This window comes from Heterodontus francisci, chromosome 32, assembly GCF_036365525.1.
Source record: "Heterodontus francisci isolate sHetFra1 chromosome 32, sHetFra1.hap1, whole genome shotgun sequence".
Taxonomy (NCBI): Eukaryota; Metazoa; Chordata; class Chondrichthyes; order Heterodontiformes; family Heterodontidae; genus Heterodontus; species Heterodontus francisci.
The window spans coordinates 53,259,065-53,285,847 of NC_090402.1; the positions used below are offsets into that span (position 1 = coordinate 53,259,065).

At 40.3% G+C, this 26,783-nt stretch overlaps 1 protein-coding gene across 1 annotated transcript in view; it reads right to left on the bottom strand.

Annotated features, from left to right (window-relative positions):
- LOC137347480 (sodium-dependent phosphate transport protein 2C-like) overlaps nt 1–26,783 on the bottom strand; it is a 180,049-nt gene that overhangs the window by 76,542 nt on the left and 76,724 nt on the right. The window contains exons 9-11 of the mRNA XM_068011926.1: nt 24,556–24,651; nt 23,545–23,662; nt 22,009–22,176 (exon numbers count right to left, since the gene is read on the bottom strand). Of these exons, the coding sequence (XP_067868027.1) occupies nt 22,009–22,176; nt 23,545–23,662; nt 24,556–24,651 (382 nt within the window). The remainder of the gene's footprint in view (nt 1–22,008; nt 22,177–23,544; nt 23,663–24,555; nt 24,652–26,783) is intronic.

Below are 26,783 nucleotides of genomic sequence, written 5' to 3' on the forward strand. Positions count from 1 at the left end.
ATTGCACCGACAATGTGAGTATTACACTGACAGTTTTTGCATTAAACTGACACTGTGAGTATTATACAGACAATGTGAGTATGACACCGACACTGTGATTATTAGACAAACACTGTGAGTATTACACCGATAATGTGAGTATTACACTGGCACTGTGTGTATTATACCGACAATGTGATTATTACACTGACACTGTGAGTATTATACGGACAATGTGAGTATTACACTGACACTGTGAGTATTATACAAACACTGTGAGTATTGCACTGACACTGTGAGTATTACACTGACACTGTGAGTATTATACAAACACTGAGTATTATACCGACAATGTGAGTATTACAATGACACTGTGAGTATTATACCGACACTGTGAGTATTACACTGACACTGTGAGTATTATACCGACACTGTGAGTATTATACCGACACTGTGAGTATTACACTGACACTGTGAGTATTATACCAACAATGTGAGTATTACACTGACACTGTGAGTATTATACTGGCACTGTGAGTATTATACTGACACTGTGAGTATTGCACTGCCACTGTGAGTATTATACTGACACTTTGAGTATTATACTGACACTGTGAGTATTAAACTGACACTGTGAGTATTATACTGGCACCGTGAGTATTGCACTGACACTGTGAGTGTTCCACTGACATTGTGAGTATTATACTGACGCTGTGATTATTATACTGACACTGTGAGTATTACACTGACACTGAGGATTATACTGACAGTGTGAGTATTACACTGACTCTATGGGTATTTCACTGACATTGAGTATTACACTGACATTGTGAGTATTACACAGACACTGTGAGTATCACACTGACGCTGTGAGTATTACGCTGACACTGAGGATTATACTGACAGTGTATTATACCGATACTATGAGTATTATACTGACACCATGAGCATTTCACTGACACTATGAGTATTACACTGACATTGTGAGCGTTACACAGGCACTGTGGCTAATCCACTGACGCTGTGAGTATTATGCTGACACTGTGAGTATTATACTGACACTGTGAGTATTATACCAACAATGTGAGTATTACACCGACACTGATTATTATACCGACACTGAGTATTATACCGACAATGTGAGTATTACACTGACACTGTGACTATTATATCAACACTGTGAGTATTACACTGACACTGTGAGTATTATACCAACAATGTGAGTATTACACTGACACTGTGAGTATTATTCAAACACTGTGAGAATTATACCGGCACTGTGAGTATTACACTGACACTGTGACTATTATACAAACACTGTGAGTATTATACCGACAATGTGAGTATTACACTGACAGTTTGAGTATTACACTGACACTGTGAGTATTATACAGACAATGTGAGTATTACACCGACACTGTGATTATTATACAAACACTGTGAGCATTACACCGACAATGTGAGTATTACACTGACACTGTGAGTATTATACGGACAATGTGAGTATTACACTGACACTGTGAGTATTATACAAACACTGTGAGTATTGCACTTACACTGTGAATATTACACTGACACTATGAGTATTATACCGACAATGTGAGTATTACACTGACACTGTGAGTATTATACCAACAATGTGAGTATTACACTGACACTGTGAGTATTATACAAACACTGTGAGAATTATACCGGCACTGTGAGTATTACACTGACACTGTGACTATTATACAAACACTGTGAGTATTGCACTGACACTGTGAGTATTACACTGACACTGTGACTATTATACAAACACTGTGAGTATTGCACTGACACTGTGAGTATTACACTGACACTGTATTATACTGACGCTGTGAGTATTACACTGACCCTATGGGTATTTCACTGACATTGTGAGTATTACACTGACATTGTAAGTATTACACAGACACTGTGAGTATTACACTGACGCTGTGAGTATTATGTTGAAACTGTGAGTATTATACTGACACTGTGAGTATTGCACTGACACTGTGAGTATTACACTGACACTGTATTATACTGACGCTGTGAGTATTACACTGACACTGTGAGTGTTACACTGACATTGTGAGTATTATACTGACGCTGTGAGTATTATCCTGACACTGTGAGTATTACACGGACACTGAGGATTATACTGACACTGTGAGTATTACACTGACCCTACGGGTATTACACTGACATTGTAAGTATTACACAGACACTGTGAGTATTATACAAACACTGAGTATTATACCGACAATGTGAGTATTACAATGACACTGTGAGTATTATACCGACACTGTGAGTATTACACTGACACTGTGAGTATTACACTGACACTGTGAGTATTATACAAACACTGAGTATTATACCGACAATGTGAGTATTACAATGACACTGTGAGTATTATACCGACACTGTGAGTATTACACTGACACTGTGAGTATTACACTGACACTGTGAGTATTATACAAACACTGAGTATTATACCGACAATGTGAGTATTACACTGACACTGTGAGTATTATACTGGCACTGTGACTATCGCACTGACACTGTGAGTATTACACTGACACTGTGAGTATTATACCGACAATGTGATTATTACACTGACACTGTGAGGGTTATACTGACACTGTAAGGATTACACTGACACTGTGAGTATTATACCGACACTGTGAGTATTACACTGACACTGTGAGCATTATACTGGCACTGTGACTATCGCACTGACACTGTGAGTATTATACTGACACTGTGAGTATTACACTGACACTGAGGATTATACTGACAGTGTATTATACCGATGCTATGAGTATTATGCTGGCACCATGAGTATTACACTGACACTATGAATATTACGCTGACATTGTGAGTATTACACTGACGCTGTGAGAATTATGCTGACACTGTGAGTATTATACTGACACTGTGAGTATTACACTGACACTGAGGATTATACTGACAGTGTATTCTACTGATACTATGAGTATTATACTGACACTGTAAGGATTACACTGACACTGTGAGTATTATACCAACAATGTGAGTATTACACTGACACTGAGTATTATACCGACAATGTGAGTATTACACTGACACTGTGACTATTATATCAACACTGTGAGTATTACACTGACACTGTGACTATTATATCAACACTGTGAGTATTACACTGACACTGTGAGTATTATACCAACAATGTGAGTACTACACTGACACTGTGACTATTATACAAACTCTGTGAGTATTATACCGACAATGTGTGTATTACACTGACAGTTTGAGCATTACACTGGCACTGTGACTATCGCACTGACACTGTGAGTATTATACTGACACTGTGAGTATTATACTGACACTGTGAGTATTAAACTGACACTGTGAGTATTATACTGGCACCGTGAGTATTGCACTGACATTGTGAATATTACACTGACACTGTATTATACTGACCCTATGGGTATTACTCTGACATTGTGAGTATTACACTGACATTGTGAGTATTACACAGACACTGTGAGTATTACACTGACGCTGTGAGTATTATGCTGACACTGAGTATTATACTGACACTGTGAGTATTACACTGACACTGAGGATTATACTGACAGTGTATTATACCGATGCTATGAGTATTATGCTGGCACCATGAGTATTACACTGACACTATGAATATTACGCTGACATTGTGAGTATTACACTGACGCTGTGAGAATTATGCTGACACTGTGAGTATTATACTGACACTGTGAGTATTACACTGACACTGAGGATTATACTGACAGTGTATTCTACCGATACTATGAGTATTATACTGACACTGTAAGGATTACACTGACACTGTGAGTATTATACCAACAATGTGAGTATTACACTGACACTGAGTATTATACCGACAATGTGAGTATTACACTGACACTGTGACTATTATATCAACACTGTGAGTATTACACTGACACTGTGACTATTATATCAACACTGTGAGTATTACACTGACACTGTGAGTATTATACCAACAATGTGAGTACTACACTGACACTGTGACTATTATACAAACTCTGTGAGTATTATACCGACAATGTGTGTATTACACTGACAGTTTGAGCATTACACTGGCACTGTGTGTATTATACCGACAATGTGATTATTACACTGACACTCTGATTATTATACGGACAATGTGAATATTACACTGACACTGTGAGTATTATACAAACACTGTAAAGATTACACTGACACTGTGATTATTATACCGACAATGTGAGTATTACACTGACACTGTTAGTATCATACTGGCACTGTGACTATCGCACTGACACTGTGAGTATTATACTGACACTGTGAATATAAGACTGACACTGTGAGTATTATACCGACACTGTGACTATTGCACTGACACTGTGATTATTATACCGACACTGTGAGTATTATACCGACACTGTGAGTATCACACTGACACTGTGAGTATTATACCGACAATGTGAGTATTACACTGACACTGTGAGGGTTATACTGACACTGTAAGGATTACACTGACACTGTGAGTATTATACCGACAATGTGAGTATTACACTGACACTGTGAGTATTCTCCTGGCACTGTGACTATCGCACTGACACTGTGAGTGTAATACTGAAACTGTGAGTATTGCACTGACACTGAGTATTATACTGACACTTTGAGTATTATACTGACACTGTGAGTATTAAACTGACACTGTGAGTATTATACTGGCACCGTGAGTATTGCACTGACACTGTGAGTATTACACTGACACTGTGAGTGTTACACTGACATTCTGAGTTTTGCACTGACGCTGTGAGTATTATACTGACACTGTGAGTATTACACTGACACTGAGGATTATACTGACACTGTGAGTATTACACTGACACTGTGACTATTATACAAACACTGTGAGTATTGCACTGACACTGTGAGTATTACACTGACACTGTATTATACTGACGCTGTGAGTATTACACTGACCCTATGGGTATTTCACTGACATTGTGAGTATTACACTGACATTGTAAGTATTACACAGACACTGTGAGTATTACACTGACGCTGTGAGTATTATGTTGAAACTGTGAGTATTATACTGACACTGTGAGTATTGCACTGACACTGTGAGTATTACACTGACACTGTATTATACTGACGCTGTGAGTATTACACTGACACTGTGAGTGTTACACTGACATTGTGAGTATTATACTGACGCTGTGAGTATTATCCTGACACTGTGAGTATTACACGGACACTGAGGATTATACTGACACTGTGAGTATTACACTGACCCTACGGGTATTACACTGACATTGTAAGTATTACACAGACACTGTGAGTATTATACAAACACTGAGTATTATACCGACAATGTGAGTATTACAATGACACTGTGAGTATTATACCGACACTGTGAGTATTACACTGACACTGTGAGTATTACACTGACACTGTGAGTATTATACAAACACTGAGTATTATACCGACAATGTGAGTATTACAATGACACTGTGAGTATTATACCGACACTGTGAGTATTACACTGACACTGTGAGTATTACACTGACACTGTGAGTATTATACAAACACTGAGTATTATACCGACAATGTGAGTATTACACTGACACTGTGAGTATTATACTGGCACTGTGACTATCGCACTGACACTGTGAGTATTACACTGACACTGTGAGTATTATACCGACAATGTGATTATTACACTGACACTGTGAGGGTTATACTGACACTGTAAGGATTACACTGACACTGTGAGTATTATACCGACACTGTGAGTATTACACTGACACTGTGAGCATTATACTGGCACTGTGACTATCGCACTGACACTGTGAGTATTATACTGACACTGTGAGTATTACACTGACACTGAGGATTATACTGACAGTGTATTATACCGATGCTATGAGTATTATGCTGGCACCATGAGTATTACACTGACACTATGAATATTACGCTGACATTGTGAGTATTACACTGACGCTGTGAGAATTATGCTGACACTGTGAGTATTATACTGACACTGTGAGTATTACACTGACACTGAGGATTATACTGACAGTGTATTCTACTGATACTATGAGTATTATACTGACACTGTAAGGATTACACTGACACTGTGAGTATTATACCAACAATGTGAGTATTACACTGACACTGAGTATTATACCGACAATGTGAGTATTACACTGACACTGTGACTATTATATCAACACTGTGAGTATTACACTGACACTGTGACTATTATATCAACACTGTGAGTATTACACTGACACTGTGAGTATTATACCAACAATGTGAGTACTACACTGACACTGTGACTATTATACAAACTCTGTGAGTATTATACCGACAATGTGTGTATTACACTGACAGTTTGAGCATTACACTGGCACTGTGACTATCGCACTGACACTGTGAGTATTATACTGACACTGTGAGTATTATACTGACACTGTGAGTATTAAACTGACACTGTGAGTATTATACTGGCACCGTGAGTATTGCACTGACATTGTGAATATTACACTGACACTGTATTATACTGACCCTATGGGTATTACTCTGACATTGTGAGTATTACACTGACATTGTGAGTATTACACAGACACTGTGAGTATTACACTGACGCTGTGAGTATTATGCTGACACTGAGTATTATACTGACACTGTGAGTATTACACTGACACTGAGGATTATACTGACAGTGTATTATACCGATGCTATGAGTATTATGCTGGCACCATGAGTATTACACTGACACTATGAATATTACGCTGACATTGTGAGTATTACACTGACGCTGTGAGAATTATGCTGACACTGTGAGTATTATACTGACACTGTGAGTATTACACTGACACTGAGGATTATACTGACAGTGTATTCTACCGATACTATGAGTATTATACTGACACTGTAAGGATTACACTGACACTGTGAGTATTATACCAACAATGTGAGTATTACACTGACACTGAGTATTATACCGACAATGTGAGTATTACACTGACACTGTGACTATTATATCAACACTGTGAGTATTACACTGACACTGTGACTATTATATCAACACTGTGAGTATTACACTGACACTGTGAGTATTATACCAACAATGTGAGTACTACACTGACACTGTGACTATTATACAAACTCTGTGAGTATTATACCGACAATGTGTGTATTACACTGACAGTTTGAGCATTACACTGGCACTGTGTGTATTATACCGACAATGTGATTATTACACTGACACTCTGATTATTATACGGACAATGTGAATATTACACTGACACTGTGAGTATTATACAAACACTGTAAAGATTACACTGACACTGTGATTATTATACCGACAATGTGAGTATTACACTGACACTGTTAGTATCATACTGGCACTGTGACTATCGCACTGACACTGTGAGTATTATACTGACACTGTGAATATAAGACTGACACTGTGAGTATTATACCGACACTGTGACTATTGCACTGACACTGTGATTATTATACCGACACTGTGAGTATTATACCGACACTGTGAGTATCACACTGACACTGTGAGTATTATACCGACAATGTGAGTATTACACTGACACTGTGAGGGTTATACTGACACTGTAAGGATTACACTGACACTGTGAGTATTATACCGACAATGTGAGTATTACACTGACACTGTGAGTATTCTCCTGGCACTGTGACTATCGCACTGACACTGTGAGTGTAATACTGAAACTGTGAGTATTGCACTGACACTGAGTATTATACTGACACTTTGAGTATTATACTGACACTGTGAGTATTAAACTGACACTGTGAGTATTATACTGGCACCGTGAGTATTGCACTGACACTGTGAGTATTACACTGACACTGTGAGTGTTACACTGACATTCTGAGTTTTGCACTGACGCTGTGAGTATTATACTGACACTGTGAGTATTACACTGACACTGAGGATTATACTGACACTGTGAGTATTACACTGACACTGTGACTATTATACAAACACTGTGAGTATTGCACTGACACTGTGAGTATTACACTGACACTGTATTATACTGACGCTGTGAGTATTACACTGACCCTATGGGTATTTCACTGACATTGTGAGTATTACACTGACATTGTAAGTATTACACAGACACTGTGAGTATTACACTGACGCTGTGAGTATTATGTTGAAACTGTGAGTATTATACTGACACTGTGAGTATTGCACTGACACTGTGAGTATTACACTGACACTGTATTATACTGACGCTGTGAGTATTACACTGACACTGTGAGTGTTACACTGACATTGTGAGTATTATACTGACGCTGTGAGTATTATCCTGACACTGTGAGTATTACACGGACACTGAGGATTATACTGACACTGTGAGTATTACACTGACCCTACGGGTATTACACTGACATTGTAAGTATTACACAGACACTGTGAGTATTATACAAACACTGAGTATTATACCGACAATGTGAGTATTACAATGACACTGTGAGTATTATACCGACACTGTGAGTATTACACTGACACTGTGAGTATTACACTGACACTGTGAGTATTATACAAACACTGAGTATTATACCGACAATGTGAGTATTACAATGACACTGTGAGTATTATACCGACACTGTGAGTATTACACTGACACTGTGAGTATTACACTGACACTGTGAGTATTATACAAACACTGAGTATTATACCGACAATGTGAGTATTACACTGACACTGTGAGTATTATACTGGCACTGTGACTATCGCACTGACACTGTGAGTATTACACTGACACTGTGAGTATTATACCGACAATGTGATTATTACACTGACACTGTGAGGGTTATACTGACACTGTAAGGATTACACTGACACTGTGAGTATTATACCGACACTGTGAGTATTACACTGACACTGTGAGCATTATACTGGCACTGTGACTATCGCACTGACACTGTGAGTATTATACTGACACTGTGAGTATTACACTGACACTGAGGATTATACTGACAGTGTATTATACCGATGCTATGAGTATTATGCTGGCACCATGAGTATTACACTGACACTATGAATATTACGCTGACATTGTGAGTATTACACTGACGCTGTGAGAATTATGCTGACACTGTGAGTATTATACTGACACTGTGAGTATTACACTGACACTGAGGATTATACTGACAGTGTATTCTACTGATACTATGAGTATTATACTGACACTGTAAGGATTACACTGACACTGTGAGTATTATACCAACAATGTGAGTATTACACTGACACTGAGTATTATACCGACAATGTGAGTATTACACTGACACTGTGACTATTATATCAACACTGTGAGTATTACACTGACACTGTGACTATTATATCAACACTGTGAGTATTACACTGACACTGTGAGTATTATACCAACAATGTGAGTACTACACTGACACTGTGACTATTATACAAACTCTGTGAGTATTATACCGACAATGTGTGTATTACACTGACAGTTTGAGCATTACACTGGCACTGTGACTATCGCACTGACACTGTGAGTATTATACTGACACTGTGAGTATTATACTGACACTGTGAGTATTAAACTGACACTGTGAGTATTATACTGGCACCGTGAGTATTGCACTGACATTGTGAATATTACACTGACACTGTATTATACTGACCCTATGGGTATTACTCTGACATTGTGAGTATTACACTGACATTGTGAGTATTACACAGACACTGTGAGTATTACACTGACGCTGTGAGTATTATGCTGACACTGAGTATTATACTGACACTGTGAGTATTACACTGACACTGAGGATTATACTGACAGTGTATTATACCGATGCTATGAGTATTATGCTGGCACCATGAGTATTACACTGACACTATGAATATTACGCTGACATTGTGAGTATTACACTGACGCTGTGAGAATTATGCTGACACTGTGAGTATTATACTGACACTGTGAGTATTACACTGACACTGAGGATTATACTGACAGTGTATTCTACCGATACTATGAGTATTATACTGACACTGTAAGGATTACACTGACACTGTGAGTATTATACCAACAATGTGAGTATTACACTGACACTGAGTATTATACCGACAATGTGAGTATTACACTGACACTGTGACTATTATATCAACACTGTGAGTATTACACTGACACTGTGACTATTATATCAACACTGTGAGTATTACACTGACACTGTGAGTATTATACCAACAATGTGAGTACTACACTGACACTGTGACTATTATACAAACTCTGTGAGTATTATACCGACAATGTGTGTATTACACTGACAGTTTGAGCATTACACTGGCACTGTGTGTATTATACCGACAATGTGATTATTACACTGACACTCTGATTATTATACGGACAATGTGAATATTACACTGACACTGTGAGTATTATACAAACACTGTAAAGATTACACTGACACTGTGATTATTATACCGACAATGTGAGTATTACACTGACACTGTTAGTATCATACTGGCACTGTGACTATCGCACTGACACTGTGAGTATTATACTGACACTGTGAATATAAGACTGACACTGTGAGTATTATACCGACACTGTGACTATTGCACTGACACTGTGATTATTATACCGACACTGTGAGTATTATACCGACACTGTGAGTATCACACTGACACTGTGAGTATTATACCGACAATGTGAGTATTACACTGACACTGTGAGGGTTATACTGACACTGTAAGGATTACACTGACACTGTGAGTATTATACCGACAATGTGAGTATTACACTGACACTGTGAGTATTCTCCTGGCACTGTGACTATCGCACTGACACTGTGAGTGTAATACTGAAACTGTGAGTATTGCACTGACACTGAGTATTATACTGACACTTTGAGTATTATACTGACACTGTGAGTATTAAACTGACACTGTGAGTATTATACTGGCACCGTGAGTATTGCACTGACACTGTGAGTATTACACTGACACTGTGAGTGTTACACTGACATTCTGAGTTTTGCACTGACGCTGTGAGTATTATACTGACACTGTGAGTATTACACTGACACTGAGGATTATACTGACACTGTGAGTATTACACTGACCCTATGGGTATTACACTGACATTGTGAGTATTACACTGACATTGTGAGTATTACACAGACACTGTGAGTATTACACTGACGATGTGAGTATTATGCTGACACTGTGAGTATTATACTGACACTGTGAGAATTACACTGACACTGAGGATTATACTGACAGTGTATTCTACCGATACTATGAGTATTATACTGACACTGTAAGGATTACACTGACACTGTGAGTATTATACCAACAACGTGAGTATTACACCGACACTGAGTATTATACCGACAATGTGAGTGTTACACTGACACTGTGACTATTATATCAACACTGTGAGTATTACACTGACACTGTGAGTATTATACCAACAATGAGAGTATTACACTGACACTGTGACTATTATACAAACACTGTGAGTATTATACCAGCACTGTGAGTATTATACCGACAATGTGAGTGTTACACTGACAGTTTGAGTATTACACTGACAATGTGAGTATTATACAGACAATGTGAGTATTACACCGACACTGTGATTAATATACAAACACTGTGAGTATTACACCGACATTGTCAGTATTACACTGGCACTGTGAGTATTATGCCGACAATGTGAGTGTTACACTGACACTGTGAGTATTATACGGACAATGTGAGTATTACACTGACACTGTGAGTATTATACCAACAATGTGAGTATTGCACTGACATTGTGAGTATTATACCAACAATGTGAGTATTACACTGACACTGTGAGTATTATACCAACAATTTGAGTATTACACTGACATTGTGAGTATTATATCAACAATGTGAGTATTACACTGACACCGTGAGTATTATACCAACAATATGAGTATTACACTGACACAGTGAGTATTATACCAACAATGTGAGTACTTCACTGACAATGTGACTATTATACAAACTCTGTGAGTATTATACCGACAATGTGAGTATTACACTGACAGTTTGAGCATTAAACTGACACTGTGAGTATTATACAGACAATGTGAGTATGACACCGACACTGTGATTATTATACAAACACTGTGAGTATTACACCGACAATGTGAGTATTATACCGACACTGTGAGTATTGCACTGACACTGTGAGGGTTATACTGACACTGTAAGGATTACACTGACACTGTGAGTATTATACTGACAATGTGAGTATTACACTGACACTGTGAGTATTATACTGACACTTTGAGTATTATACTGACACTGTGAGTATTGCACTGACACTGAGTATTATACTGACACTTTGAGTATTATACTGGCACTGTGACTATCGCACTGACATTGTGAGTATTATACCGACAATGTGAGTATTACACTGACACTGTGAGGGTTATACTGACACTGTAAGGATTACACTGACACTGTGAGTATTATACCGACAATGTGAGTATTACACTGACACTGTGAGTATTATACTGACACTTTGAGTATTATACTGACACTGTGAGTATTAAACTGACACTGTGAGTATTATACTGGCACCGTGAGTATTGCACTGACACTGTGAGTGTTACACTGACACTGTATTATACTGAGGCTGTGAGTATTACACTGACACTGTGAGTGTTACACTGACATTCTGAGTATTATACTGACGCTGTGAGTATTATACTGACACTGTGAGTATTACACTGACCCTATGGGTATTACACTGACATTGTGAGTATTACACTGACATTGTGAGTATTACACAGACACTGTGAGTATTATACCGACAATGTGAGTGTTACACTGACACTGTGAGTATTATACGGACAATGTGAGTCTTACACTGACACTGTGAGTATTATACCAACAATGTGAGTATTACGCTGACATTGAGTATTATACCAACAATGTGAGTATTGCACTGACATTGTGAGTATTATACCAACAATGTGAGTATTACACTGACACTGTGAGTATTATACCAACAATGTGAGTATTGCACTGACATTGTGAGTATTATACCAACAATGTGAGTATTACACTGACATTGTGAGTATTATATCAACAATGTGAGTATTACACTGACACCGTGAGTATTATACCAACAATGTGAGTATTACACTGACACTGTGAGTATTATACCAACAATGTGAGTACTACACTGACACTGTGACTATTATACAAACTCTGTGAGTATTATAGCGACAATGTGAGTATTACACTGACAGTTTGAGCATTAAACTGACACTGTGAGTATTATACAGACAATGTGAGTATGACACCGACACTGTGATTATTATACAAACACTGTGAGTATTACACCGACAATGTGAGTATTATACCGACACTGTGAGTATTGCACTGACACTGTGAGGGTTATACTGACACTGTAAGGATTACACTGACACTGTGAGTATTATACCGACAATGTGAGTATTACACTGACACTGTGAGTATTATACTGGCACTGTGACTATCGCACTGACACTGTGAGTATTATACTGACACTGTGAGTATTGCACTGACACTGAGTATTATACTGACACTTTGAGTATTATACTGGCACTGTGACTATCGCACTGACACTGTGAGTATTATACTGACAATGTGAGTATTACACTGACGCTGTGAGTATTATACTGACACTTTGAGTATTATACTGACACTGTGAGTATTAAACTGACACTGTGAGTATTATACTGGCACCGTGAGTATTGCACTGACACTGTGAGTATTACACTGACACTGTATTATACTGACGCTGTGAGTATTACACTGACACTGTGAGTATTATACCAACAATGTGAGTACTACACTGACACTGTGACTATTATACAAACTCTGTGAGTATTATACCGACAATGTGAGTATTACACTGACAGTTTGAGCATTAAACTGACACTGTGAGTATTATACAGACAATGTGAGTATGACACCGACACTGTGATTATTATACAAACACTGTGAGTATTACACCGACAATGTGAGTATTATACCGACACTGTGAGTATTGCACTGACACTGTGAGGGTTATACTGACACTGTAAGGATTACACTGACACTGTGAGTATTATACCGACAATGTGAGTATTACACTGACACTGTGAGTATTATACAAACACTGTGAGTATTGCACTGATACTGAGTATTATACTGACACTTTGAGTATTATACTGGCACTGTGACTATCGCACTGACACTGTGAGTATTATACCGACAATGTGAGTATTACACTGACACTGTGAGGGTTATACTGACACTGTAAGGATTACACTGACACTGTGAGTATTATACCGACAATGTGAGTATTACACTGACACTGTGAGTATTATACTGACACTTTGAGTATTATACTGTCACTGTGAGTATTAAACTGACACTGTGAGTATTACACTGACACTGTATTATACTGACGCTGTGAGTATTACACTGACACTGTGAGTGTTACACTGACATTCTGAGTATTATACTGATGCTGTGAGTATTATACTGACACTGTGAGTATTACACTGACACTGAGGATTATACTGACACTGTGAGTATTAAACTGACCCTATGGGTATTACACTGACATTGTGAGTATTACACTGACGTTGTGAGTATTACACAGACACTGTGAGTATTATACGGACAATGTGAGTCTTACACTGACAGTGTGAGTATTATACCAACAATGTGAGTATTACGCTGACATTGAGCATTATACCAACAATGTGAATATTGCACTGACATTGTGAGTATTATACCAACAATGTGAGTATTACACTGACACCGTGAGTATTATACCAACAATGTGAGTATTACACTGACACTGTGAGTATTATACCAACAATGTGAGTACTACACTGACACTGTGAGTATTATACCAACAATGTGAGTATTACGCTGACATTGAGCATTATACCAACAATGTGAATATTGCACTGACATTGTGAGTATTATACCAACAATGTGAGTATTACACTGACACCGTGAGTATTATACCAACAATGTGAGTATTACACTGACACTGTGAGTATTATACCGACAATGTGAGTATTGCACTGACACTGTGAGGGTTATACTGACACTGTAAGGATTACACTGACACTGTGAGTATTATACCGACAATGTGAGTATTACACTGACACTGTGAGTATTATACTGACACTTTGAGTATTATACTGACACTGTGAGTATTAAACTGACACTGTGAGTATTATACTGGCACCGTGAGTATTGCACTGACACTGTGAGTATTACACTGACACTGTATTATACTGACGCTGTGAGTATTACACTGACACTGTGAGTGTTACACTGACATTCTGAGTATTATACTGACGCTGTGAGTATTATACTGACACTGTGAGTATTACACTGACACTGAGGATTATACTGACACTGTGAGTATTATACTGACCCTATGGGTATTACACAGACACTGTGAGTATTACACTGACGCTGTGAGTATTATGCTGACACTGTGAGTATTATACTGACACTGTGAGTATTACACTGACACTGAGGATTATACTGACAGTGTATTATACCGATACTATGAGTATTATACTGACACCATGAGTATTACACTGACATTATGAGTATTACACTGACATTGTGAGTATTACACAGACACTGTGAGTATTACACTGACGCTGTGAGTATTATGCTGACACTGTGAGTATTATACTGACACTGTGAGTATTATTCTGACACTGTGAGTATTACACTGACACTGAGGATTATACTGACAGTGTATTCTACCGATACCATGAGTATTATACCGACACTGTGAGTATTGCACTGACACTGTGAGTATTATACCGACACTGTGAGTATTGTACCGACACTGTGAGTATTACACTGACACTGTGAGTATTATACCGACAATGTGAGTATTACACTGACACTATGAGGGTTATACTGACACTGTAAGGATTACACTGACACTGTGAGTATTATACCGACAATGTGAGTATTACACTTACACTGTGAGTATTATACTGACACTTTGAGTATTGCACTGACACTGAGTATTATACTGACACTGTGAGTATTAAACTGACACTGTGAGTATTATACTGGCACCGTGAGTATTGCACTGACACTGTGCGTATTACACTGACACTGTATTATACTGACGCTGTGAGTATTACACTGACATTCTGAGTATTATACTGACGCTGTGAGTTTTATACTGACATTGTGAGTATTATACTGACCCTATGGGTATTACACTGACATTGTGAGTATTATGCTGACACTGTGAGTATTATACTGACACTGTGAGTATTACACTGACACTGAGGATTATACTGACAGTGTATTATACCGATACTATGAGTATTATACTGACACCATGAGTATTCTTTCTTTTGGCCTCCTTATCTCGAGAGACAATGGATACGCGCCTGGAGGTGGTCAGTGGTTTATGAAGCAGCGCCTGGAGTGGCTATAAAGGCCAATTCTGGAGGTTCTTCCACAGGTGCTGCAGAGAAATTTGTTTGTTGGGGCTGTTGCACAGTTGGCTCTCCCCTTGCGCCTCTGTCTTTTTTCCTGCCAACTACTAAGTCTCTTCGACTCGCCACAATTTAGCCCTGTCTTTATGGCTGCCCGCCAGCTCTGGCGAATGCTGGCAACTGACTCCCACGACTTGTGATCAATGTCACAGGATTTCATGTCGCGTTTGCAGACGTCTTTATAGCGGAGACATGGACGGCCGGTTGGGTCTGATACCAGTGGCGAGCTCGCTGTACAATGTGTCTTTGGGGATCCTGCCATCTTCCATGCGGCTCACATGGCCAAGCCATCTCAAGCGCCGCTGACTCAGTAGTGTGTATAAGCTGGGGGTGTTGGCCGCTTCAAGGACTTCTGTGTTGGAGATATAGTCCTGCCACCTGATGCCAAGTATTCTCCGAAGGCAGCGAAGATGGAATGAATTGAGACGTCGCTCTTGGCTGGCATACGTTGTCCAGGCCTCGCTGCCGTAGAGCAAGGTACTGAGGACACAGGCCTGATACACTCGGACTTTTGTGTTCCGTGTCAGTGCGCCATTTTCCCACACTCTCTTGGCCAGTCTGGACATAGCAGTGGAAGCCTTACCCATGCGCTTGTTGATTTCTGCATCTAGAGACAGGTTACTGGTGATAGTTGAGCCTAGGTAGGTGAACTCTTGAACCATTTCCAGAGCGTGGTCGCCAATATTGATGGATGGAGCATTTCTGACGTCCTGCCCCATGATGTTCGTTTTCTTGAGGCTGATGGTTAGGCCAAATTCATTGCAGGCAGACGCAAACCTGTCGATGAGACTCTGCAGGCACTCTTCAGTGTGAGATGTTAAAGCAGCATCGTCAGCAAAGAGGAGTTCTCTGATGAGGACTTTCCGTACTTTGGACTTCGCTCTTAGACGGGCAAGGTTGAACAACCTGCCCCCTGATCTTGTGTGGAGGAAAATTCCTTCTTCAGAGGATTTGAACGCATGTGAAAGCAGCAGGGAGAAGAAAATCCCAAAAAGTGTGGGTGCGAGAACACAGCCCTGTTTCACACCACTCAGGATAGGAAAGGGTTCTGATGAGGAGCCACCATGTTGAATTGTGCCTTTCATATTGTCATGGAATGAGGTGATGATACTTAGTAGCTTTGGTGGACATCCGATCTTTTCTAGTAGTCTGAAGAGACCACGTCTGCTGACGAGGTCAAAGGCTTTGGTGAGATCAATGAAAGCAATGTAGAGGGGCATCTGTTGTTCACGGCATTTCTCCTGTATCTGACGAAGGGAGAACAGCATGTCAACGGTCGATCTCTCTGCACGAAAGCCACACTGTGCCTCAGGGTAGACGCGCTCGGCCAGCTTCTGGAGCCTGTTCAGAGCGACTCGAGCAAAGACTTTCCCCACTATGCTGAGCAGGGAGATTCCACGGTAGTTGTTGCAGTCACCGCGGTCACCTTTGTTTTTATAGAGGGTGATGATGTTGGCATCGCGCATGTCCTGGGGTACTGCTCCCTCGTCCCAGCACAGGCATAGCAGTTCATGTAGTGCTGAGAGTATAGCAGGCTTGGCACTCTTGATTATTTCAGGGTAATGCTGTCCTTCCCAGGGGCTTTTCCGCTGGCGAGGGAATCAATGGCATCACTGAGTTCCGATTTGGTTGGCTGTATGTCCAGCTCATCCATGACTGGTAGAGGCTGGGCTGCATTGAGGGCAGTCTCAGTGACAGCATTCTCCCTGGAGTACAGTTCTAGGTAGTGCTCAACCCAGCGGTCCATCTGTTTGCGTTGGTCAGTGATTATGTCCCCCGATTTAGATTTGAGGGGGGCGATCTTCTTGATGGTTGGCCCAAGAGCTCTCTTCATGCCATCATACATTCCTCTGATGTTTCCGGTGTCTGAGGCCAGCTGAATATGACTGCATAGGTGTTGCCAGTAGTCATTTGCGCAACGCCTAGCTGTTCTTTGTGCAGTACTTCTGGCTGCTTTAAGTGCTGCGGATGTTAAATCGCTGGGGGCTTTCTTGTCGTTCAACAGTGCATTACACTGACACTATGAGTATTACACTGACATTGTGAGTATTATACTGACTCTGTGAGTATTATGCTGACACTGTGAGTATTACACTGATGCTGTGAGAATTATGCTGACACTGTGAGTATTATACTGACACTGTGAGTATTACACTGACACTGAGGATTATACTGACAGTGTATTCTACCGATACTATGAGTATTATACTGACACTGTGAGTATTATACTGGCACTGTGAGGGTTATACTGACACTGTAAGGATTACACTGACACTGTGAGTATTATACCAACAATGTGAGTATTACACCGACACTGAGTATTATACCGACAATGTGAGTATTACACTGACACTGTGACTATTATATCAACACTGTGAGTATTACACTGACACTGTGAGTAGTATACCAACAATGTGAGTATTACACTGACACTGTGAATATTATACAAACACTGTGAGTATTATACCAGCACTCTGAGTATTATACCGACAATGTGAGTATTACACTGACAGTTTGAGTATTACACTGACACTGTGACTATTATACAGACAATGTGAGTATTACACCGACACTGTGATTATTATACAAACACTGTGAGTATTACACCAACATTGTGAGTATTACACTGGCACTGTGAGTATTATACCGACAATGTGAGTGTTACACTGACACTGTGAGTATTATACGGACAATGTGAGTATTACACTGACACCGTGAGTATTATACCAACAATGTGAGTATTACGCTGACATTGAGTATTATACCAACAATGTGAGTATTACACTGACAATGTGAGTATTATACCAACAATGTGAGTATAACACTGACACTGTGAGTATTATATCAACAATGTGAGTGTTACACTGACAGTTTGAGCATTAAACTGACACTGTGAATATTATACAGACAATGTGAGTATGACACCGACACTGTGATTATTATACAAACACTGTGAGTATTACACCGACAATGTGAGTATTACACTGACACTGTGAGTATTATACGGACAATGTGAGTATTACACTGACACTGTGAGTATTATACGGACAATGTGAGTATTACACTGACACTGTGAGTATTATACGGACAATGTGAGTATTACACTGACACTGTGAGTATTATACGGACAATGTGAGTATTACACTGACACTGTGAGTATTATACAAAATCTGTGAGTATTATACCGGCACTGTGAGTATTACACTGACACTGTGAGGATTATACCAACAATGTGAGTATTACACTGACACTGTGAGTATTATAGCAACTATGTGAGTATTGCACTGACATTGTGAGTATTATATCAACAATGTGAGTATTACACTGACACCGTGAGTATTATACCAACAATGTGAGTCTTACACTGACACTGTGAGTATTATACGGACAATGTGAGTATTACACTGACACTGTGAGTATTATACCAACAATGTGAGCATTACACTGACATTGTGAGTATTATATCAACAATGTGAGTATTACACTGACACTGTGAGTATTATACCAACAATGTGAGCATTACACTGACATTGTGAGTATTATATCAACAATGTGAGTATTACACTGACACTGTGAGTATTATTCAAACTCTGTGAGTATTATACCGGCACTGTGAGTATTATACCGACAATGTGAGTATTACACTGACAGTTTGAGCATTAAACTGACACTGTGAATATTATACAGACAATGTGAGTATGACACCGACACTGTGATTATTATACAAACACTGTGAGTATTACACCGACAATGTGAGTATTACACTGACACTGTGAGTATTATACGGACAATGTGAGTATTACACTGACACTGTGAGTATTATACGGACAATGTGAGTATTACACTGACACTGTGAGTATTATACGGACAATGTGAGTATTACACTGACACTGTGAGTATTATATGGACAATGTGAGTATGACACCGACACTGTGATTATTATACAAACACTGTGAGTATTACACCGACAATGTGAGTATTACACTGACACTGTGAGTATTATACGGACAATGTGAGTATTACACTGACACTGTGAGTATTATACAAACACTGTGAGTATTGCACTGACACTTTGAGTATTACACTGACACTGTGAGTATTAAACTGGCACTGTGAGTATTACACTCTCACTGTGAGTATTACACTGACACTATGAGTATTGCACTTACACTGTGAGTATTATACTGACACTGTGAGTATTACACTGTCACTGTGAGTATTACACTGAGTATTACAGTGACACTGTGAGTATTACACTGACACTGTGAGTATTGTACTGACGCTGTGAGTATTACACTGACACTGTGAGTATTACACTGAGTATTGCAGTGACACTGTGCGTATTGCACTGACACTATGAGTATTGCACTGACACTGTGAGTATTGAACTGACACTGTGAGTTTTATACTGGCACTGTGAGTATTATACTGGCACTGTGAGTATTACACTGTCACTGTGAGTATTACACTGAGTATTACAGTGACACTGTGAGTATTACACTGACCCTGTGAGTATTACAGTGACACTATGAGTATTATATTGACACTGTGAGTATTATACTGACACTGTGAATACTATAATGACATGTTGAGTATTATACTGACACTACAGATTATACCAATACTGTGAGCATTACACTGTGAGTATTATACAAACACTGTGAGAATTATACCGGCACTGTGAGTATTACACTGACACTGTGAGTATTATACAAACACTGTGAGTATTATACCGGCACTGTGAGTATTATACTGGCACTGTGAGTATTATACAAACACTGTGAGTATTATACCGACAATGTGAGTATTACACTGACAGTTTGAGTATTACACTGACACTGTGAGTATTATACAGACAATGTGAGTATTACACCGACACTGTGATTATTATACAAACACTGTGAGCATTACACCGACAATGTGAGTATTACACTGGCACTGTGAGTATTATACCGACAATGTAAGTGTTACACTGACACTGTGAGTATTATACGGACAATGTGAGTATTACACTGACACTGTAAAGATTATACTGACACTGAGGACTATACTGGTGCTGTGAGGATTATACTGATACTGTAAATATTACACTGACACTGTGAGTATTATAATGACTCTGTGAGGATTATACCAACAGTGTGATTATTACACTGACAATGTATTGCACTCACAGTGCAGGTTATACTGACACTGTAAAGATTATACTGACACTGAGCACTATACTGGCGCTGTGAGGATTATACTGACACTGTGAGTATTACACAGACACTGTGAGTTTTACACTGACAATATATTACTCTGACCCTGAGGATTATACTGACACTGAGGTTTATACTGACTCCGTGATTATGATATTGACACTGTGATGTTGATGCTCATTCTAAAGGGTGGCGTGCACTGTTGCTGCAAAACACATAATGGATCGTTGCCTCTTACCTGTATTGATCACCTTTTTCATAATTTGTGCCATCTTCCCTTTCAGGGATGAATTCAATTGCTTTACAGTGAGGACGAGGCAGATACAGAGAACCAGCAGAGATGCTATGAGCAGGATGAACCCAACTGCAGTATCAGGGAGCATTGTGTTCACAAATATATGGCGACCTGTCAGAAAAATTAAAGAGTTTGCAAAGGACAGTCATGCATTTGCTGATAGCATGGCTACAAGTTTAAATTCTCTCCATCTGTTTCATCTATTTGTACGCATACTACCAAGAAACATGACCATACACCTCATTGTTACTCTGTCCACTTACCATCCTTTGATGGATACCATCAGTATTGCTCCACGCAGTTACTGTCAACTGATAGTTAATGTCATCTAAATGATTCACAGATTGTCACTCTGTACAGGTACAGTCCTGTGATGGATTCCTGGATTGCTACTCTGTACAGGTACAGTCCTGTAATGGATTCCTGGATTGTTACTTTGTACAGGTACAGTCCTGTAATGGATTCTTGGATTGTTACTCTGTACAGGTACAGTCCTGTAATGGATTCCTGGATTGTTACTTTGTGCAGGTACAGTTCTGTAATGGATTCCTGGATTGTTACTCTGTACAGGTACAGTCCTGTAATGGATTCCTGGATTGTTACTCTGTACAGGTACAGTCCTGTAATGGATTCCTGGATTGTTACTTTGTACAGGTACAGTCCTGTGATGGATTCTTGGATTGTTACTCTGTACAGGTACAATCCTGTAATGGATTCCTGGATTGCTACTTTGTACAGGTACAGTCCTGTAATGGAATTTTGTATTGTTACTCTGTACAGGTACAGTCCTGTAATGGATTTTTGGATTGTTACTCTGTACAGGTACAGTCCTGTAATGGACTTTTGGATTGTTACTCTGTACAGGTACAGTCCTGTAATGGATTCCTGGATTGTTACTCTGTACAGGTACAGTCCTGTAATGGATTCCTGGATTGTTACTCTGTATAGGTACAGTCCTGTAATGGATTCCTGGATTGTTACTTTGTACAGGTACAGTCCTGTAATGGATTCCTGGATTGTTACTCTGTACAGGTACAGTCCTGTAATGGATTTTTGGATTGTTACTCTGTTCAGGTACAGTCCTGTAATGGATTCCTGGATTGTTACTCTGTACAGGTACAGTCCTGTAATGGATTCCTGGATTGTTACTTTGTATAGGTACAGTCCTGTAATGGATTCCTGGATTGTTACTCTGTCCAGGTATAGTCCTGTAATGGATTTTTGGATTGTTACTCTGTACAGGTACAGTCCTGTAATGGATTCCTGGATTGTTACTCTGTACAGGTACAGTCCTGTAATGGATATTTGGATTGTTACTCTGTACAGGTATAGTCCTGTGATCGTTTCCCCTCACCATTTTTGGGGGAAAAAAGTTGAGTTTAGACAATTGGAATCTATTCCCCTAAAAAAGCAACGTTTAGCCTGAAAATCAGAAGCTTTTCCTGCAAATGCTGCCAGGAAGATCTGCCTGTCACTTACACAGCTGAAGGTTCTCGGTCTCTGTGCTGTTTTTCAGTGTGATGGTCTCATTCCCTGTTTGAAAGCAGTGTAAAATCTCACACTCAGTCAGATTTGTCACTGATACATTTTTCAGAACCTATTAATGAACAGAAAGATGTGAGTCAAGCACGACTGGGCAGTATTGTGAGATAAACAGTTATGTGTTAGTGTGGTACAGTGGGTATCACTCTCACTTTTGAATCAGAGGGTAATAGGTTCAAACCAGGACACTGCTGTAAAATCGAGGCTGACAAGTCAGTGCAGTACATAGAGAGAGCTGCACTGTCAGAGGGGCAGTAAAGTTTTGATTTTCTTGCATGAAGTGATAATTTAACTGAGTTAGAACTACTTCTGTCCTGTATTGCTTCCCAAGTACTGCATTGTCAGAGGGACGGACCTGAGGGAGTGCTGCACCTTCGGAGGATCAGTACTGAGGGAGCACTGCACTGTCAGAGGGGCAATACTGAGGGAGTGCTGCACTGTCAGAGGGGCAGTCTTGAGGGAATGCTGCACTGTTGGAGGATCAGTACTGAGGGAGCGCTGCACTTTCTGCGGATCAGTACTGAGGGAGTGCTGCACTGTCAGATGGGCAGTCCTGAGGGAGCGCTGCACTTTCAGAGGATCAGTATTGAGGGAGTGCTGCACTGTTGGAGGATCAGTACTGAGGGAGTGCTGCACTTTCGGAGGATCAGTACTGAGGGAGTGCTGCACTGTCGGAGGGACCAGTACTGATGGAGTGCTGCACTGTCAGAGGGACCAGTACTGAGGGAGTGCTGCACTGTAGCAGGGGCAATTCTGTGGGAGTGCTGCATTGTCAGAGGGGCACTACTGACCGAGGGTTGTATTGTTGGAGTGGCAGTACTGAGAGTGCTGCAGTGTTGAAGGGGTAGCATTGACAGTCTATATGATTACATGTGTTCAATTGCATGGGCTGTAGGAAGTGCTGACTCAACACAGTGCAAAAATGGGCTGTAGAAAATGCTGGCTCACCGTTATGTCCTTGAACTTGCACCAGTTCTGAATCAGACTCCTGTTCCTGGCCCCTGTTTCTCCAGTTGCAATGGCTGATATCATTGACTGATCCAGCTGCAGAGTAATGAATCCTGTAATAGCGTTTACATCTCATTCTTTAACTAAATGTCCTGCTGATACAGCTCAGAAATTAGAAATACCCAGGCTATGCAAATTATAGAGTGAGTCCCAGTCCATTACAGGAGCATGTGCACAGCCTGCAAATTAGTAGGAGAAAATGTCTCATCTCGAATTAGTTTGAAAGGATATTGGAGAGGGAGGAGGAGGATCCAGTCATTGTCATCCATGTTGGGACCAACAACATGAGGAAGAGTAGGCAAGAGGTCCTGTTCAAAGAGTATTACCCGAACGACGTGCAAATTGACACAGGGATAAGCAGATTCGGGAGGTGAACACGTGACTAAAGGAGTGGTGTGGGAAAGAGGGGTTCCATTTCATGGGATTCTGACACCAGTATTGGAACGAGAAGGAACTATCATAAATAGGGTGGTCACAAGGACTTTAAACTAATAAATGGGCAGAGGGCTCAGCTGATAATATAAATAGTAGCTTGAAGAGAGAGAAGGGAAGAGAATAGAGTAATAATCAGAAATTTTTCTTTACTTAGTACAGGTAATGGGAAACTAAAAGATGTAAAGTAATTAAACCAGGGGAGAGAAGTAAGAAACGTGAGAGTAAAACATTAAAGCAGAATGACAGGCTACGGCATTCTTTGTACAAACACATGGAGTATAAAGAACAAATGGAATGATGTCCAGGTGCAGATTTAATTTAAAGGGTACGGCATGATTGAGATATGCCAGCAAGACACTCAGGACTGGGAAATGAATATACCAGGTCATAAGGGCTGAATTTGGTTGTGAAGGCAAAGGTCATGGTTGCAGCATCGGAAGCGGGCGCTGTTTTCGTTTATTCATTAAGTGGCGGCCACACATGATCTCGTAGTTTTTTTATTATTCATTCATGGGATGTGGGCGTCACAGGCCAGGCCAGCATTTATTGCCCATCCCTAATTGCCCTTGAGAAGGTGGTGGTGAGCTGCCTTCTTGAACCGCTGCAGTCCATGTGGGGTAGGTACACCCACAGTGCTGTTAGGAAGGGAGTTCCAGGATTTTGACCCAGCGACAGTGAAGGAACAGCAATATAGTTCCAAGTTAGGATGGTGTGTGACTTGGAGGGGAACTTGCAGGTGGTGGTGTTCCCATGCATCTGCTGCCCTTGTCCTTCTAGTTGGTAGTGGTCGCGGGTTTGGAAGGTGCTGTCTGAGGAGCCTTGGTGCATTGCTGCAGTGCATCTTGTAGATGTTACACACTGCTGCCACTGTGCGTCGGTGGTGGAGGGAGTGAATGTTTGAGGATGGGGTGCCAATCAAGCGGGCTGCTTTGTCCTGGATGGTGTCGAGCTTCTTGAGTGTTGTTGGAGCTGCACCCATCCAGGCAAGTGGAGAGTATTCCATCACACTCCTGACTTGTGCCTTGTGGACAGGCTTTGGGGAGTCAGGAGGTGAGTTACTCGCTGCAGACCTGCTCTTGTAGCCATGGTATTTAAATGGCTACTCCAGTTCAGTTTCTGGTCAACGGTAGCCCCCAAGATGTTGATAGTGGGGGATTCAGTGATCATAATGCCATTGAATGTCAAGAGGAGATGGTTAGATTCTCTCTTGTTGGAGATGGTCATTGCCTGGCACTTGTGTGGCGCGAATGTTACTTGCCACTTATCATCCCAAGCCTGGATAATGTCCAAGTCTTGCTGCATTTCTACGCAGACTACTTTGGTATCTGAGGAGTCACAAATAGTGCTGAACATTGTGCAATCATCAGTGAACATCCCCACTTCTGACCTTATGATTAAAGGAAGGGCACTGATGAAGCAGCTGAAGATGGTTGGGCCTAGGAGACTACCCTGAGGAACTCCTGCAGTGATGTCCTGGAGCTCAGATGATTGACCTCCAACAACCACAACCAATTTCTTTTGCGCTAGGTATGACTCCAGCCAGCGGAGGGTTTTCCCCCGATTCCCATTGACCTCAGTTTTGCTCGGGCTCCTTGATGCCATACTCGGTCAAATGCTGCCTTGATGTCAAGGGCAGTCACTCTCACCTCACCTCTTGAGTTCAGCTCTTTTGTCCATGTTTGAACCAAGGCTGTAAAGAGGTCAGGAGCTGAGTGGCCCCGGTGGAACCCAAA